This window comes from Cryptotermes secundus, unplaced genomic scaffold (genome assembly GCF_002891405.2).
Source record: "Cryptotermes secundus unplaced genomic scaffold, Csec_1.0 scaffold238, whole genome shotgun sequence".
In the NCBI taxonomy this organism is placed as follows: Eukaryota; Metazoa; Arthropoda; class Insecta; order Blattodea; family Kalotermitidae; genus Cryptotermes; species Cryptotermes secundus.
Window position 1 is genome coordinate 1862079 of NW_019728500.1, and position 13277 is coordinate 1875355.

Here is a 13277-nt window from a genome sequence, read left to right on the forward strand (position 1 = left end):
AGCTCATTGCTAGGCAACAGTCAGTGTGCCAATGGACTGGCGAGATAGCTGTCACATGACTTGTCTTCTGCGTGGTCTTGATCTTGATGGGAACAACAGTTATGACGTCGGAGTAGCTTGCTTAAAATGAACGACTCTGGGATCAAGTAGACGGTGTCCACATGCATCTACTTTCGTTTCCAGCCACACATTTTTATCTGGACTGAATAAGGTTAAAAACTTATGAAATACAATATAAAGAAATCCACAAGTTTTAAGAGTAAAATAACTTTTTTATTAACAAGACCCATGATGCATTACACCAAAAATAACATTTTACGTTCTATTTGTCTGTCTACAAGAACACTCAGCTAGAAGTTGACAATTCAACAACAGATTTACTTGGATAGAAAGTTGCACAAAAATGCATTATTGTTATGAAAGATAAACAGCATTAGCCCAACATAAAGAAATTAGTATGTACAAAATTCTTCAAGAGTATAAAGTTATCCACTTTGAACATAAGACTTGGAAACACATTGGAATGAATCAAAGTTTGAAACTGACCAACTCTTGACAGTCCAATACATGAATAAGTAAATTTATTTCTTTGCAATGTCTTTTTTTTCATAGAGATACTAACTTACAGGAACACCAAAATAAAGTGGGTGGGGGGACATATACCACCAATTAAAGAAATGGAATGAGGAACAGGTATTTGACTGAATACAGGGGCAGATGGTAACTTTCCACACTTTACGTATGAGCAGTGTGTGCGGTGTAAAGTTTTGTTCCCTCACTTGTTGCCACCATCCACCTTCAGCACTCAGTCAGTCCTGCAGTATGATCATTTTGTGCCCAAAAGTACAACGAATTAAAAGTTACACAATCCCCGTAATTCTCTCTCTTCTCAACTCTTGCTAAGCTTTCATCAACACGTACAGTAGCTGCCATGTCACAATTACAAACAAGAAGTTAACAAAAACGTTACTTTAAACTATCTCGATTTGTATGCAGTCACAAATGGAAGAATACAGCAATACAAGAAACTACTACAAAGTTCTCATACATAAACTTTATTAATTTCTTTTTATTATATTTTATGAAAGTAAGGTGGGAAGTTGCTACTTTTTAAGGTACATACTTGTTTTTGGTGGATGTTGATAACTTGCACATTATAAAATCAGAACTCAGAAAATGTATAGATTTAAATGGCATTACAATTTATTCAGGTGAAAGTCTTTGGGGCAGTAGAACCTATGAGCATCCTGAAAAATGTTATGTAATGCAAAAATAATTAATTTTACATATCAAAAATTAATATGAAAAGTTGGTTTTTATAGGACTGAAAATTTAGAATGTGGACTTCTGGGTTATTACACCACTTAGTTTTCCAGGTCTTTACCGGTGCTGGTGGTAACCAAGAGTCAGACTGTGCAGTATCATAACCAAGATGATCACTATCCAAATTGCTATGAAACTTTACACACTTTTGTAAAAGCTAAAGCTGTCCCTGTAATAGGCTGTGAAGGCCCATAGCCCATAGGGATGTGAGAGGTTGAGGCTCCCACATCTTCTAGACCAGTATTACTCAACTGCCTGGCTGCAGTCCGGTACTGGGGCCAGGGATCAATTATACACGGCACTCCTCTTATAAGAAAAGAATCTGCCGGGCCATGGTCTTACAGAGGTTGAGAATCACTGTTCTAGATGATTGGCTCACAAATGGCGGTGGAGCTGTCAGCCTTACGTGCCTGCCATACTTTACCCCCCAGGAATCTTCCTGGTACTCATTTCTGTTAGAGGCTGAGTCAACCCCAGGGCCATACTGTGGCCAGAAGGATTTGGTAAATCGAAAAAATCCACCTCATCAGAACTCAAACCTGCGACCTTCCAGCTTGTAGCATAGTGCCTCAACCAGCTACATTACCACGTGCCCCCTTACACACTTCTGTACCTGTGAAAATTTTTCCAATAAAGGTGAATCTATTTTCTTATCCAGTAACGAATTTCAGAATAATTACTTTGTTCTTTTCTAATACTGAGCTTGGGGTGGGTGACATGCCACTTTCCTTCTGTCCAAAATACCAGATTTTTACACATAAACGTAGGCAATTACAGCTGTCCCTGTGCTTAAGCATCATGGCCTTTAAATGTATGAGGGAGTGGAGACAAAGCTCCATGCATTCTTAACCTTGGCACTACATATAGATAAGTGGTCAGCTTCATGCTCCAGCCATGATATTCACAGAAAAAAGTCTCAGGTGTCCACTAAATAAGAGGCTCTGTTTGCCTGCATCCATTAGTGTAAAGAAAAATTCCTGCCCCCACTTGGAACTGAATCTCAGCTGTCCAGGTTTCAACCAGTAAAGAAAGTCGAACTCCATTCCTACATCATTTTTAAAATGTCTAACCTTATATATAAAGGGTCAATGCTTTCCTCAAACTCATAAGTTCAGGCACCTCTGCTTTACAATCTGGATTAATTTCTGCAATTTATAATATATTCATTAAAAGTGTATTTAGGTACAATCCAGCATCTCCTTATCCATCCAAGTTTTAACAAGACACAGGAAAGTGGAGTTTAACAGCTATCAGCAAGGATAGATGAAGGTTCCTGCCTTCTGGGACGTGACAGCATGTACTTGGTAAATATTTATCAGTGTTTTGGAGACATATGCTCCTTCCATCTTCCAGAAAACAGTAATCTTTACAGTCACCACACTGATGACCCTGAATCCAAAATGTGTTTATTGCACACGTTTGTGGTCCCTGTATATTGGTCAACATCTCTATTAAGTCAGAGAGGGAAGCCACTGTTTACAAATGTGCAACCATTGCAGATGAATGACTGAAACATACATACAGTATTCAAGTGCCATAATCAACATACATAAAATGCAGGGCTCCTGATGAAGAAATTAATTTCTTAACGATTATGAAGTATATCATAATGCTGTTATTGGCACATACATGTTTGGAGCAACTTTAAAGGAAATAGCAGATGTGTAAGTGAACCAGCACACAGTTGAAGTTACAACTCAGTAGTACCTTAAACACTTTAGTTTTATTTCTAACCAATGACAACTTAATTCAAATTTTTAAATAAAGGGTTTGCAGCTGCTTTTGTAATGAAGCAAAGTTAATATCTGAATAAAAATACAGTTTTCACACTCATGTTTTATTTATAACAGCAAGTTCATAATTCCCATCTCTCCAAGTATTTTTAATTAACATTTAATAATATTCCAAGAGAGAATTGAAAACTTGCAACATTTTCATGACAATTACCAACCAGCAAGAACCATGCAGCTGTGAAATAATTTCAAAAGAAGTACATAACACCACTGTCACCCATCAAATTCTGTACATGCACATAACAGAACATATTTTGCCTCTGTACATTTCTTGTCTATTTAGGCCAAGATCAACCACAACAGTTTTACATAAAATAACATGTAAATATTAAAAACAATTTGCTAACTTCTATAAGTAAAGACAATAGCTAAATATTGATGCCATGGGAACAAATCCAAAGAAAGCAGCCTCTCTCAACTTCAGACTGAGCTGACATCTTCCACTGCAAGAATATTTAATGAGGGGTATGGCGTGTGTGTGTCTCGATTTCTTGTGATGTAACATTAAACCAGCCTTAGGCAAGGAAGTAATATCGATATAAGACCGTTGCAGCAATTCCAAGAGCAACAGGAATAATCCATGATCGCCATCCACTGAAAAAGTTTTCACAAATATAGAAAACACACATGAAGCAGAACCTTCATATTCTTGACAGTAATAACACTTGAAAAGCACTCGCGGTACAGAGCGTTTGAGTACAGTTTATGACAGTAACGTACTTGACACAAAGGCATATACTGATTTCCTGCAGCACAGAAGAGACCTTTATAAGAAGTCTAGAATAAAAAATTAGGAAGGAACAAGAAATTTGGAGGGGGGGAGATCAGGCAGAAGATGAATTGACCTTGGAAGATACAGTAACAACAGAATAAGACCATATGGGCACAATTTAAGAAACAATGAAGATAAAATGTCGAAGGTCTTGAGCTCAAGTTTGTACACAACCTCAAACATTAAAATATTACAATAATAAAACAATAAAAAACTGCAATTATTATGAAAAAGCGCACTGTCACACACATGAATCATCTCAAGACAAATAATAAACCAAGCAGAAACAATGAATTCTGAAAACTGAAAATAATTGTCATTCTTTCGATATACATAGTATCCTATAAGTCAAAAAGAAGTCAACAGAAAAAAGTGAAAAATTCGTATGCTTGTACCAAAACACACAAGAGGTGCCCATTCAGACTAATATAGAAAAATCCTGTCCGAGAGCTCTATCTAGTCAAAGTTGACTCTCGATATGTACATGTTATGACTGCTTGAATTCACATCTCTGTGAAGATCATATGAAATATTTAAGTAAGCTGCATAAGTACTTGCCTCCTGTTAATTTCAGTGGGGGGAAAGACACTTTGGCACCATCATGTCAATGGTTGCCTTGATAGTATAGCAATTCATCACCACATATTGGGGTTCATATTTCTTGGAATTTCTGTGATTCGCAAACATACTGTTGATAAGACCAAGGATTCTTCGGAAACTGTATGTTGGTGGAACTACAGCCAATATTAACATTAATCAGAGCATATGCTGCCTGTTCCTTTGCTACAACCCATGATGGTGCACCATAATAAAAATGCTGGTAGCTATAAAAGTGGTTTCAGATGTTATTAAAGCCCAGATTCCAGCAAATGTGGATCTCTTGGCTGGAAACAACTGATATTTTCTGTATGGACACAAATTAAAATCTGTGAACACGTAAAAATAAAAACCACATTTGGCATCACTGTACACAAACTGAAAACTATGGTAACTTTAAATCTGTGTATAGCAAAAAGAGCAGTTACTGAGTGATGAATATATTAATACCATGATTTCGGACTCAAATGGGAAATGTCGAGACTGTTAAGAACTTCCTAATATGGTCAACATCATTACTTTATGGGCACAGCTTTATGTATGCAATGTCTATAACCTATAAGAGACATAATCTCACCAAATATTTCCTCAACTTCCAAGATGGTGCTCATAAGTTCTCCTGGAATAGCAACGATGCCATTACCCATGTGCATGGGTTATTTCACTGCATATTACAACAAATCTTTAAATGTTACCCATTTGTTCAAATAATTCCCTTTTGACTTATACTTGTATCTCTTTCTTAAGCAAAGAATAACCATATCTGAAATCAGATACACTACATGAAATATGAATTTTGTATTAATATATTAAATTTACTGTTGATTATAATTACTGTTATCTTGTATTTTATTGAATTCACTAAAAATAAAATGTTTATAAATATTAATTATTTTGAATCACTATATGACCATATACATAGATCTGAGCATAAACAATGGCATATCAATTTGTTTTTAGACTGGAGTGAGTTTGCATTTTCATCCAGGGGGATAATTATTTATGTCAACTTCAAACCTGTGCATAAAGTGCATGTAACTTACCCTGAACTTGAGGAATCCTTTTCTGGTTGCCAGCTTAGTTTCTTCTCGTGTGTTTCTATCCGATCTTCCTGTTAAAAAGAAAATGGAAAATGGATACAAAGTATATTACATACATAGTTCTTTGTAAGCAACATTTAATTTTCTTAGCACGCAGTTTCAAATATCTAATTGTAGGAGGTAAAACAAAAGGTGAAGTTATCCTTGTAACAGGCCATGAAGGCCCATTGGGTTGTGAGACATCGAGGTTCCCACATTTTCTCCAAAAAAAATTGGCTCACAGATGGTGGTAAGGTTGTCAGCCTTGTGCACTGGCCGTCCTTTACCCCCCAGGAAGATTTCTGGTACTCATTTCTGTGGTAGGCCGAGTCACCCTCAGGGCCATAGTGCAGCTGGAAGGATTAGGTCAATTGAAAAAATCCACCTCAACAGGACTCGAAACTGTGACCTTCCTGCTTTGTAGTATAGTGCCTCAACCAACTACACTACCATGTGCCCCAATACCAAATTATCTAATACAGTAATTCAGTACCTTTTCTTAAGAGACACCAATTTTCCAATATGACAAAGATGGATTAGCAATGACTTTCAGATGAAAAATCATGGTATCCAGATGTAATTAAGATTATAAAATCAAAATAAAATGTGTTTACTGGTTTAAATCTCCCTTATTACTTAATCTTTATTTCTGTATACCTCTGCATAACCTCCCCAATAAAAAAATCCCTGGTATTCTACAAGTTTTCTGTTTTCATTTGTCAATCAAAGCACACCTAACAATGAAGCAGTACTCGTATAACACTGAGGACAACACAGTTTAACCATTAATGGGTCAATAGGTCACCTAAACTTTGACTTGTGGGCTAAGACTGCTTATGCAACAGCAAAATAACACTGGAGAATAAAAATTATTTTAATCCCAACCTGGGAAATGTACTTTGTGACTTGTAAGCAAGAGCCTTGCATCACTCCAAGGAACCCTATTATGGAATTCTATTATGCAATATTTCTTAGGTTGCAAAACGATGTACACAAATGGATTCTAAGGTCTCTTGTACAGTTGTTTAAATCATGGACAAACTGTTTTCCACATTGCAGTATTTGCAACATATTTTGGGATTTCGTAACTGCCGTAATTTTATCTAGTTCTGGATAAGGTTGAACTTAATTCATACATACCTCAACAACTTCTCCAATTTTATACTTCTTCATCAATTCCCGTGCATCTGTGGAATGACCAACATCTTCAAATGCTTCTGTACCATCGTTCCCAGCTTGTTCCAACAAAACTTCCTCACCTCCCGGATGCTATAACATTACAAATTTTTTATTATCATACTCATTATAAGTATGCCACAGACACTTTACAGTCACATCAGACGAGGCAATTGGAGCCATAACCACGAAATTGGTCACATCACGATTACATTATTTGTCAAGGTTAAACGGTCGCTCAAATCATACATTACAAACGTTGAAACACTGCTTGACGACATGAGCACACACTTTTCTTATAACAACGTGTAGGAAAATTAATCAAAATCACTTTTTATATACCCACTCGGTCTTGCAAGTCACTGCGTAAAAATGTTTTCTAAGAGATTTGACAGAAAAACATCAACATAAAATAGTATGCGAGTTATACTTACCTCATTTAGAAATTCGGTTACATTGTATATCGAATTATGTATTACTATCCACGCACCCTGACTGTTGTTCTTCTTTGCCACTTCTTCACGTCGATACAACTTTGGACTAGCCATAGCTCTAACGGCTCTAACGTTCCAGCCACGCCAGCAACACGAACTTCTCGCTTAACGAGCTTGCAGTGATGTTTGCTCGATGTCGTGTTTGGTAACTTTGGGAACTACGCATTCGACCAATGAAAAGCGGAGAGTCATTCTATCAGAATGGTCAATACACGAAATTGAAATTGCTAAAATGAATAGCTGTACTAAAAATGTAATTATATAATTAGGCAGTACTTTTAAGTTGTAACAAAAAATATTTAAGACAGAAAACTGTCTGTTTAAAGAGATAAGTAAATTTGAAAGCATATGTTAAATAAAATAAATTGCTCTTGGTAATTTTGTTGGCAGCATTGTGTACACACGCTCTCGCCCTCAATAGCATGAACCAATAGGAAGCACTTGTTCTCACGTTATCAGAGGGTCATTAATGTGATACGAAGGTATGAAGGTTGGGTGTGGATGTTTGGCAAAATGTTGGAAGTGGTGTAAATGTGACGTGATTTTGAAGTGCGGTACAGATCGTACAGATTACTGTATGGCGTCAGTTGTTTACTTTGCTTTCGTAATTTGCCAAAGTAACTGAATTTTCTGTTGCAGTGTCAGTAACATGCTCTGAACTCGATTTCATACAAACACGCAATTTGTACTTTTAATTGACAATGTCGGTGGAGGAGCCACCGACTCTGAGAGATGTTCAGGTAAGAAATGCTAACATAAAAGTGAGGTTAGACGCTCATCACGTAACCCTAAATTGCTGATTATGTGTATGGCGGCCGGGGAGAAGGATGAACGTCAGAGTTTTCATCTTCGGACGAACTTCATGGGAAATGTTCCCAAAACTTACGGTAGAAATATTTGTTTTTGTAGGTAGTCCAGTTTAATATTGAAAAACAAGAGAGGGTTCACTACGAGTATGAAGTTTTATACCCATACCCTTGGCAACGCGTGAACACGCGACTGAGGACTTAAATAAAGCTTTGGGAGCTATAGTCACTTCTGCCAATTGATTCATTTGTATTTTTCAGGATTTTCAGTTCAAACTTCATAGTCGACTGAGAATTTTCACAGCACAAGATGGAACATTCACGGGAGCTGTAAATTTGGTAGCTGCAGCAAGTAAATATGGACTTATATTTGTGGGGTGCCCGACAGGTATCCAAGGTATGATGTCATCATGTTGAACAAAATCAATGTGATGTTAATAAAATTGCATATATATTTCAGTGTTCTGAAAGAACATCCTTCTAAACCATTTTATGTAACATCAGGTGTCTGTTTAGCTGTATTTGACTTTAGTAATGCTGTATAATTGAAGAAACTCCATCAAAATGTCTGTAATGTATGTTGTGTATATATATATATATATATATACCTACCTACTACCACTCGGCACTACAGCCCTGGGTGAGCCTTGGCCTCCTCTACAACCAGTCTCCACAACCAATGCGTGCTGCCATAGGAATGGACCCACAGATGATGACCCGAGGCTGGCTGTTAGGTTTCTGAACAAAATTCCTTTTACAGGATGAGGTTGTTAGCATCATGCCCAACCCCCAATCTGGAGGACAAGGGTATCCCTCTTAGTCTGGACTCTACCCTTTCACCTTTCTGGCATGGGTGACTACCGGTACTTAAACTACTGCCGGCATAGCTCTCCAGGTCACAGTCACACAAGCCCCACCACTATGACAAGGTGGAGATACCTTTGGGGGTGTGTGTGTGTGTGGTGTACAGTATGTGTACTTTTTTTTCTTGCATCTGTAATGGATGAGTCATTTATATTACTTATAAAATTCTGAGATGGAATAGGGATGATTTTCTTTTGAGACCTTTAACATTTTTGTGTTAAAGAAAATAACCATCAGAGGACTCAGATTGCATGGGAAGAGATTAAATATTGCTTCTTCTATATCCAAGTTTGATTTATGGTAATCTCAGAGTTTTACATGATATGGAAGGTAGTGTAGTTGGTTGAGGCACTATGCTACAAACTGGAAGGTTGCAGGATCGAAACCTGATGAAGTCATTGGATTTTTTCAATTAACCTAATCCTTCCACCTGCACTGTGGCCATGAGGTCGACTCAGCCTCTAACAGAAATGAGTACCAGGAATATTCTTGGAATATTATTGGGGGTAAAGGGTGGCCAGCATGTAAGGCTAACAACGTTACTGCCATCTAGGAGCCGATTGTCTAGAAAATGTGGGAACATCAACATCTCACAACCCTATGGTCCTCCACGGCCTGTTACAGGGATACCTTTACTTTACTTACTTTTATCATGATGAGTGGTTAGCATTTCTGCTTTATGTAATCGGGAGCTTCCAGTGCTGATGCCAGGCAAGGAGATGGCCATCATGAATGAGATTTATCTTGGTTTTCTTCAGTTTTGTCCACATGACTGTTGGACTAATATTTTAAAATAGGCTGTCATTTCCCCCCCCCCCCACATCCCTCCTAGATATTCACTCAGTTATATGTAATGCTAATCAATCCCTGGAATTCATGTCTAATCGTATGTTTTCCCTGCTGGTAAGTGTGTGTCTTCAGATTTATTGCTTGAATAGCATTTCAAGGCCAGGGAAGATGAATAAGATGTTTGTGGGGGCAATTCAGCTCTTTCTTCACTCAAGAATAAAATTCCTAAAAAAATGCAGTCCTGGAAGCACAAGTGCTTTGCATGATGCTTATGCTGTGACTGTTGTGGTGACAAGACTTGGACAACACGAATGTAAGAGTTGTTGCGTGGTAGGTTTGCTAAATTCTGGAAGGCAAGTTTCTTCAACAGCAAGCATATGAAACTTGCTCTTGGAATGCATTTTGGACAACCATCAAGAATTGACCTTTTATTAGTAAAATTTTCTTGTGCTGTCATGCATGTTGGTTAGTTAAAAATCGGAATCGGATTGTGATAGGGACAGGGATGGTTCTTGAAATGTCTGTAATGTTTACCCAGATGATGTGGCTTGTAGCCTCAGAAGATTCTGTTAACTTCAGCTGCTATGAAAGTTTCAGATCCGATCTTGTACTAAATAAGATAAAGTTGCACTTTTGCCTAAGGGCCACAGTATAAAGGCACGTAAGGGTTATGGAGGTAAGTATTTGTGCTCTCAACATATACAAATTCTACTGTCAGTGCAACAGTTGTTTATTAACATATATAGGGCTACATGTTTTGAGCATTGCAGTTCAGTGGTTGAGTGAGTGAGAGACTTGCAGCACCTGAGGATGGCCCGTTAGGGTCGAAAAATGTAGTGCTGTGTATGTTAATAAACAGTTGTTGCGTTGACTGTAGAATTGTATATGTTGATTGTATACACCCAGCAGGATGCTAACTTTAAAAACATATATGCTTTCCAGATCACGGGATGACCTGTTTGACCTTAAGAATAGATTATTGCTTATACGAGGGGGGACCCAAAAATAACCGGAACCGACCTGTTGCGCGCGCATGCTTTGTAGTTACGAGTTGTGCTGCTAGGTGGTGTTAGGTGGGGGTCTCCCATGACTGTTAGTGAGCTGGCGTCAGTCTGAGTTAAGTGGTTTGTCTGTGGTGCTCTGTTGTGTGCGTTCCTGTTTCAACCCTTTGGCGATTAGTGAGATGGCCGACCAGAATTGATGAAGATCATCGAAAGACCATTGACCAACTTTCTGAGGAAACGAACATCTCATGGAGCATGGTCCAGCGAATTTTAACCGAAGGTTTGCACATGAGACGGGCTGGAGCATTGTCGTGGTGAAGCAACCAGTTCCCATTTCTCCACACTTCGGACCGTTTTCGTCGCACACACTCTCGTAATCTTCGTAACACATCCAGGTAAAAATGTTGGTTCACTGTTTGTCCTGGCAGAACGAACTCTTTGTGGACAATGCCATTCTCACTAATCGCCAAAGGGTTGAAACAGGAACGCACACAACAGAGCACCACAGACAAACGACTTAACTCAGACTGACGCCAGCTCACTAACAGTAGCAGGAGACCCCCAGCTAACATCACCTAGCAGCACAACTCCTAACTACAAAGCATGCGTGCGCAACAGGTCGGTTCCGGTTATTTTTGGGTCCCCCTTCGTATGACAACAGTGTTACAAGTATACAGCTGGTTGTTATGAATATGACACACCTCCCTCATCATGTCAGTTTATTTTGATGGGTTTGTTCATGTGAAGAAAGGGAAATATGTAACTTACCTGTATAGTTTATTGCAAAAATATTGTCTTCTACATACACACATACAGAATACTTTGTATAATTACAATATATATAGCTCTGACTGGAAACATTGATACTTTCATAACAAAATTAGGTACAATACTTAGAAATCTATATACCTCAACACAAGAATATATTATTTATGGGGATATTAATATAAATTACCTTCTTGATAGTGAAAAGGAAAACAAATTAGATACCTTATTGAGAACTTCTAATTTAATAAGTACAATAAATTTTCCCACCACAGTTCAACGAAATAATAAACATGAGTACACATGCTAAACAATTTAAAATAATAAGGAAAATAAACAAACAGACAGTAAATGAATTTAATTAAACTAAGTTATGAAACATGGGACTCAACATTTTCTAGTGATGATGTTAATATAATGTTTGACTCCTTTTTAGACACTTACTTGAAAATTACTATTCCAGTTTTCAAACAAATTAAAATTTCAAATAAAATAATGATTGGATTACTATAGGAATAATAACATCCTGTAAACGTAAAAGAGTACTCTGTATGGCATGTAGAAACAGTAATAATTCAGAATTAAGAAACTACTATAAAAAATACTGTAAAATTTTATCTAAGGTCATTAAGGAAGCTAAAAAACTAAAATATGATAAAATTCAAAATTCCAAAAATAAAAATAAAACCATATGGGATATAGTAAAATTAGAAACTAATAAGGCGCCAAATAATGAAAAAAATATGCACATTAAAGGTGGACAGAAAATGGATTACAGAAAAACAAGTAATTGTGGAAACCTTTAACAATCACTTTTTAACTGTAGCTGAAAATAAAAATGCAAAAAATAAACAAAATAATAATATTAGTTACCTTCCAGACACTACTCCCATTCATTAGTTAATGAAAACTTTTATAAATCCCTTTCCACATATTAAACTTAAATCTTTATCAACTAAGGAAGTTGAAAATATAATTAAATCTCTCAAAGCAAAAAACTCATATGGATATGATGAAATATCCACTAAAGTATTAAGAATGAGTTCCTTTTTCATTAGCTCTCCTTTGACTCGCATATGCAACAATTCATTATCACAAGGAATTTTCCCAGATCGTTTAAAATACTCAGAAATAAGACTGATCTTTAAAGAGGGTGATAAATCAAATATTTCCAACGATAGGCCTATATCTCTTTTAACTTCGTTCTCTAAGGTATTAGAAAAAGCTATGAGCATTCAATTGATTGAGCAATTAAATAACAATAACATTTTAGTGGAAGAACAGTTTGGTTTTATAACAAAATCTTCAACAGATGAGGCTATATACAATTTAGTGAATGAAATCTGTAAGACCTTAAACAGCAAAAACTTAATAGGAGGCATTTTTGTGACCTAGAAAAGGCCTTCGATTGTGTTATTCATGAGGTTCTGTTGTTCAAATTGGAGTTCTGTGGGATAAAGGGTAAAGCTAAACTATGGCTTGAATCTTATTTCAGAAATAGATATCAAAGGATTTTAATTACAAGTATACATTCATTCATTCATTTATTTTTCGTTCCATGGATCCACAATACAAGTGAGATATAGGACATGTCCATACAGTGATTATTCTTAAAATTAATAGAGCGAAAACTAAGTACATTAAAAAAAAGTATAAAATACAAAAATTGAAACAAAACATGTAGAATCAAATAGATTCCAGTCATATAAGTTAATTTAATGAAACATGCAGTTTAAATTTAAACAATGTCAGTTTGAACATATCACAGAAATTGCTTAAATGACTAGACTAGAATAATAGAATAATGACTAGAAT

At 36.6% G+C, this 13277-nt stretch overlaps 2 protein-coding genes across 6 annotated transcripts in view; one reads left to right on the plus strand and one right to left on the minus strand.

Moving 5' to 3' along the window:
* Positions 1–3027: 3027 nt before the first annotated feature.
* On the minus strand, positions 3028–7378 carry LOC111865201 (cytochrome b5). Of its 2 annotated transcripts, none has more exons than XM_023853044.2 (4): positions 7175–7375; positions 6705–6833; positions 5529–5596; positions 3028–3710 (listed from the first exon to the last, which is right to left on the minus strand). In XM_023853044.2, exons 1-4 carry the CDS (start codon positions 7286–7288, stop codon positions 3632–3634), a joined length of 390 nt encoding a protein of 129 aa, XP_023708812.1. In that variant the 5' UTR covers positions 7289–7375; the 3' UTR covers positions 3028–3631. The 2 variants fall into 2 exon arrangements, with proteins under 2 accessions (XP_023708812.1, XP_033607620.1); XM_033751729.1 differs by lacking the exon at positions 3028–3710 and adding an exon at positions 3731–5248 and having other exon boundaries at positions 7175–7378.
* Positions 7379–7657: 279 nt separating this feature from the next.
* Positions 7658–13277, plus strand: part of LOC111865191 (nuclear pore complex protein Nup214) — a 36978-nt gene continuing 31358 nt past the window's right edge. For 2 of the 4 annotated variants that reach the window (XM_023853019.2, XM_023853023.2), the window contains exons 1-2: positions 7723–7974; positions 8302–8437. In XM_023853019.2, the coding sequence (XP_023708787.1) occupies positions 7936–7974; positions 8302–8437 (175 nt within the window). In that variant the 5' untranslated portion in view covers positions 7723–7935. Of the gene's footprint in view, positions 7975–8301; positions 8438–13277 lie in introns of all 4 variants that reach the window. The other 2 variants (XM_023853020.2, XM_023853022.2) reach the window with 2 other exon arrangements.

Bases quoted from the DNA above. Each gene is read 5' to 3' on its own strand.
- LOC111865201 (XM_023853044.2), bottom strand. From the start codon at position 7,288: ATGGCTAGTCCAAAGTTGTATCGACGTGAAGAAGTGGCAAAGAAGAAC. The intron at 6,834-7,174 runs GTAAGTATAACT...GTAATGTTATAG, and splicing joins TAACCGAATTTCTAAATGAG to CATCCGGGAGGTGAGGAAGT. The intron at 5,597-6,704 runs GTATGTATGAAT...TCTTTTTAACAG, and splicing joins AAATTGGAGAAGTTGTTGAG to GAAGATCGGATAGAAACACA.